Source organism: Peromyscus leucopus, chromosome 5 (assembly GCF_004664715.2).
Source record: "Peromyscus leucopus breed LL Stock chromosome 5, UCI_PerLeu_2.1, whole genome shotgun sequence".
NCBI classification, from domain to species: Eukaryota; Metazoa; Chordata; class Mammalia; order Rodentia; family Cricetidae; genus Peromyscus; species Peromyscus leucopus.
In genome coordinates, this window is record NC_051067.1 from 40,470,285 (window position 1) to 40,476,025 (window position 5,741).

General features: G+C 41.3%; 1 protein-coding gene across 1 annotated transcript; it reads left to right on the forward strand.

Moving 5' to 3' along the window:
• The first annotated feature begins 3,997 nt into the window (after positions 1-3,997).
• Positions 3,998-5,322, forward strand: LOC114700274 (vomeronasal type-1 receptor 4-like). The gene has a single exon (XM_028879860.2). It carries the CDS (start codon positions 4,316-4,318, stop codon positions 5,249-5,251), a length of 936 nt encoding a protein of 311 aa, XP_028735693.1. The 5' UTR covers positions 3,998-4,315; the 3' UTR covers positions 5,252-5,322.
• Positions 5,323-5,741: the final 419 nt, after the last annotated feature.

Below are 5,741 nucleotides of genomic sequence, written 5' to 3' on the forward strand. Positions count from 1 at the left end.
TGTCATTTCATTTACAGCAGAAGCATTTCTGATTTCTATTAGATGTCAGCTTCACCCACGTGTGTAGAGACACCACCACACAATGCACAAAGAGAGACGAGTGACCGCGAACTCATCTCCCAAGGAAACCCAGTGGTGCTTTCTCCTCAAGAACAAAACGATGATGCCATCATTTCTACAGTCAGCCTACACCCACATTTATTTACATCATTTTGCATTTGGGATAGGAAGGGCTCCTGGGCACTAGAATGCAAAGTACACAGAAGGACCACTCGTGGACACACGTGAGTTTTAGAAGTGTCCTTGAAGTCTTACAACAAGTTAACGTTGTTTTTGGAATGAAGTCGAGGTTGGGGAAGGTTAAACTTTATATTTCAAGTCTCATATGATATTTAAAGTGCAGGAAATGAAACAGTCAATTACAGCGAACACCTTAACTACCAACGGGCACAGGGGGAACAAGGGACCCTAAACTCATCCTGGTCCATGTTTGGAACGTGCTCAATAAGCAGAATCCCCAGTGCTGAGCATCATTTATTCTAATTCTGTCTAAGGAGGGATTTAAGAAAGAGAAGCAGGTGACTTAGTCCAAGTGTCAGAAGCCGGTCCCTTGCCAGATCATAGCTTGTCTCTTTGGGAAGGTGAAAAACAGTCTGGAGATTCGGAGAGCTCTGTACAAAGAAACTCAGTTAGTTGTTCATTTTCTCATCTCACATCCTTCCTCACAAAATAATTAAACCTTAATTAAACTTGGAATAACTTCTGAGGAAAACAATGTAGTAATTGTGGAGAGAGGGGAAGCTGTACTTCAGGGACTGGGGCCCTGCAGAGGCCTTCCTCCCCCCTGACACCGTGACAACATGAAACTTGAAGGCCGCACTACCTGATGGCAGCCAAGAGCCCCACAAATCCTGACAGTACAAATAGGACCTGGCAAGTGTCACCTTCCAGAGCTGCTCCAGAGACTGTCTGCACCGCAGAGGTCCAGGTGAGTTCATGGAGGTAAGATCTTCGATCCCCTCAGCTGTGCCAGGGAGAGTTTCACTAAAGCAGAAGTCTCTCCCTTTGACCTAGCCAGGGAGCAGTTGAGAGGCTCTGTGATCCTCAGGACCTCTGCTAGGCTCTGTGATCCTCAGGACCTCTGCTTTCCTTTTGACCCTGAGGAGATAGCTCCCTAGGTCCAGAAAGATCAAAGAAGACTAGTTCCTGGAGACACAGAAATAGAACAGAAATGCTGAGGCATCTCTATCCATCCTCAGGCTGGAGGATCATGACAGAGCTCTGGCTGGGTCTTTGCCTATGGTTATCTCCTTGCCTTTTTAAAAGGAATCTATAAGATGTATAAAAATTTTAAAAGTATATCAAAACCTAGAGACAGGAACTGAAGAAATGAGTCAGGGGTTAGGAGGACTTGCTGATTTCCCACAGAATTTGGGTTTGTCCCAGCACCCCATGATATCTCACAATCATCTGAGTATAGTTCTTGAAGATCTGATATCTTCCTCTGGCCTCCACAGGTACCAGGCAAGCATGTAGTGCATATACATACATGCAAACAAAACACCTATACACATAAAATTGGTTAAAAAAAATGTTGAGAAAGGCAGAATGGTATACACCTCCTATATCAGCACTAGGGAAATGAGTCAGGAAGATTACATGCTAAAGACCAGCCTGTTACATAGGAAGGCCTTGGAAGAAGAAGAAGAAGAAGAAGAAGAAGAAGAAGAAGAAGAAGAAGAAGAAGAAGAAGAAGAAGCCAAAACAAAATGTTGTTGTTTTTCAATCTCCAGATTTACTATCATAATGATTCTAACATGTTATTACCATTGTGCTTATAAAATTTGTACTTTTTAATTTGGTGCATTTCCATATTTCAAATATTGGCAAATGTTTTCTTTTACAATGTGGTGGTACTTCCTAAACACATTTATGATGAACTTGAAGGGTTTTGTTAAAGTTTCTTGATTCTGTCACATGATATCGTACACACTTGTAAGTCAATTTTAATCATTGTGTGCTGGAAGATGGGGAGAAGTATAAACCACTAGAGCAGCAGCTGCCATTACCATCTTGAGAATTCCTGCCATAAAGGATGCAGGCTGTGAAGGATATATCCTGAAACAGCTCGTCGTAATTTTATCCCAGTGCTAAGGAAAAGGAACAATAAACTTGTATTTATTGGCATGGAAGAAATCACTAATGTACCTCGGGGTTCTAGTGTTATGCAGTTTGTGGTATTCTTTGTCTCTGTAGATAGAAATCATGTCTCCTAAAACATTTCACAAGATAATCTAGGAGATGAGCTGTCTCTACTTCCCTGTGATTCTTCATATGAAAAGAGAAATCACTTTTGAGATGTCCCAGAAGCTGGTGTCAAACAGGATGCAGAGCTTTAAAGTTTGGAGAAAAAGAAAAGAGTGTTAGAAAGTAGAATCCCTAGTCCATAAACAAGTAGAAAACATTCAATATTTTCCATTGGGACTAGAGGTGAAAAGATTGCAGGGATTTCTACAGATTCCAATCTCTAGGTGAAGAGTTAATGAATATTCCAAATGTAGTAATGAATGTAGTGATGCTGATATGCCTACTATTAATGTCTGCAGCATGTTTCATTATTTACAGACATATATGAAGGTATTGTGAATTTTAGGGTGCAATAGAACAGGAGTTATTTACCCCTTTGTTAGAGGAACAGATCAAAGGCCATAAATGACATTACTAGAGTCTTTAGACTACATCAACCCACAAGGCTATGTTCATGCAGGTCACAGGTGATATCATCAAGACGCAGACATTTAAAGCAATCCTGTGAGTGTAACAGGAGGGAGCATAGGGAACCGAGGCATTCCAAGTACTCAGAACACACAAACCCATGGAGCCACTGAAATATCGAGTTTCCTCTCATTCTAGAAAAGGTGCCCAAAGCTTACCATAAGTCCCTAAGAAATGAGAATGGAGTTCCTGAACATGAAGAATAACATCCTGCTGAGATCTAAGGTTCTGGAATCAGCTCAGACTGATGTAGAACAAAGCAGCCTGCCTGATAAACAGGTTGGAGAAGAATCAGGAGAAGCAGCTGCAAAGCAAACTGACAAACTGCTGCTCACAAGGCCCCACAGAGGCAAATGACACTGTGAACTCTTAGATGGGAATCCCTGGTCACACAGTATGCCCCAACCTATGGTACTGTGTGTAGAAAATACTGAGGACTAAAAACTTCACTCATTTCATAGTAGCATTTAATACTTCATTAATCCCCTTCTCCCATCCACCTAATCATCATCCCCTGGTCCAGAGATATTCCAAACTCTTTTAGATGCCCTTAGGTTGCTCATTGGGGGTCACAGATTCCCTGAAGACATCCACCAAGATCACAGCCCTCTGCTACTTGCTCTCCTAGGAAGTGTCCCAAGATTCCTCTCAATGCCCTCCCTAGTTGCAAAAGGGTAGTTATATGACTTTCTATCACAGGACTCTTTTTCAGGATGTCTTTTGATGATTCAGCTTTAATTGTTGGACCCTATCTGAAAAGGTTATTCAATATGACTTGTCACTGAGGATTTCTTTTAAAGCATAATCATTTATATGGAGTGAAATCACAGAATAGTTAATATCAAAAAATTTAAATGGAGAAATCAAAATTATAAAGCTTTGAAGCCAAATGCAGACCTGGGAATAGGTCTACGAATCCAGATGCAGACAAGAAAGGAATATCAACAAAGGAGGAGACAGTGTGGAGGGTGAGGTACCAAATCTGAGATAAGTTACAGGTGGTGACCCAGCAGGGATTCCAGTGTCTGGGAGGTGATGTGGGGAAGGCACACAGATTCAGCATGAGCCTCAGGCTTTGGGAGTCAGGTGGGGAAATATGATGAAATGGAATGAGAAACAGAGGAAGAAATTTTGGTTAGAGAAACTGGAGTTCAATTCAGCTATGCTGAGAGTTAAACAGGATAACCCATGCACGCGCACGCGCGCGCGCACACACACACACACACACACACATGACCAAGTCAATTTTGCTAGTGCACAATTCAAAAATCAAAATCTCCTTTAAAACTTTAGATTTTGAATAGCAGTTAGCAAACTCACCTGTCAGAGCACACACAATATGTCAGAGTCCACAGTGGGAAAAAGGAGGCATTTCAAGGACCTAATCTGCATACATCACCTGTGTCCATGGCTGCCTCCTGCACATTAGAAAACCTCTTATGCAAAATGTGTTTTTCAGATCCATGTCTAACATTTACTGATGCTTTTTTGAAAAGTATTTGCAGTCTGGAATAAAGTTTTTCTACCTAGGAAAGAAGACATGGTTTTGAAATTTATTACGGAAATAGTTTTCCTCTTCACCACTGTGCTTGGCACTCTGGGAAACATTTCTGTTTCTGTGAATTATATGTTCAGTTGGTGGGGAGGCCCTGAGAAGAAACCCATACACCTTATTCTCATCCACTTGGCTTTTACAAACATCATAATCCTTCTTGCTAAAGGACTGCCAAAAACAATAGCAGCTTTTGGTTTGAGAAACTTCCTAAATGACATAGGCTGTAAAATCCTCATTTACCTGGAGAGGGTGGCCCGTGGCCTCTCCATCTGCACCAGCAGTCTCCTCACTGTGGTCCAGGCCATCATCATCAGTCCTAGAGCATCTGGATGGAGGAGGCTCAGACCAAAGTCTTCATGTCACATCCTTCCATTCTTTTCATTCTTTTGGATACTCAATGCTTTAATAAGTATGAACCTAATCCACTCCATCACAAGTATAAACCTGAATATATCACAGTTTAAGAATGACTACAACTATTGTTATTTTATGCTTGAAAATAAAAAAACAAAGTGGCTTGTTCTCCCTCTCATGGTCCTGAGAGATGCAGTGTTTCAGGGAGCCATGGGAGGGGCCAGTGGCTACATGGTATCTCTTCTCCACAAGCACCACCAGCATGTCCTCTACCTTCAGAAGGCCAAGCTTCTCTACAGAACTCCCCCTGAGCTGAGAGCTGCCCAGAGTGTCCTCCTTCTGATGCTCTGCTTTGTTTTTTTCTACTGGACTGACTGTGCTTTTTCTCTATTTTTAAGTCTCTCTTCAGGGAACAATCCTGAGATAATAATTATTCGGGAATTTATGGTCCTTGGTTATGCAGTCTTCAGCCCCCTTGTGCTGATTCACAGGGATGGACTTCTGGCTGAGTGTTGGCACGCTCAGTGGAAGAAATTGAGGAAATGTCCCTCTTGTTTATCTGTTTAATAAGCATAAAAGAAATCTCAGCTCTCTGAGATTGTGGGTAAGACAAAATCCAACCAAAGGTGTTTTTATTCTTAGACAGTAATCCTAGTGACTCACAGCCTTGATTTGAGAGAGTTGTAAGCAAATCACAATGATATGGATATTTTCTCCAGCTAGGCATCCTGGAGAAGTGCCTTTAACTGCAGATTATGAAAATGATTTTCTCAGCACTGTGAGTCCAGGAGTGGGATATGTGAAGACAAATTAAGTAAATTTTATCAAAAGAACTCGTCTTTCTCTCTTTTAGCCAGGGATTTCTTATCTTAGATCTATAGCCACAGGTAGATTTGTTCTTTGAGAATTTCATTGGGGGAAAAATGTTATACATTATAGAATTGTTGTTTCCTAAACACAATAATTTAACCACAAAAGGCCTATTTTGTGCTGCTTGAAAGCAGGTTAATTATCCAGGCACAGAAAGGATCTTATGGAATTGTAAAGAAATGATAAA

Coding starts and splice junctions, on each gene's coding strand:
- LOC114700274 (XM_028879860.2), top strand. CDS start 4,316: ATGGTTTTGAAATTTATTACGGAAATAGTTTTCCTCTTCACCACTGTG.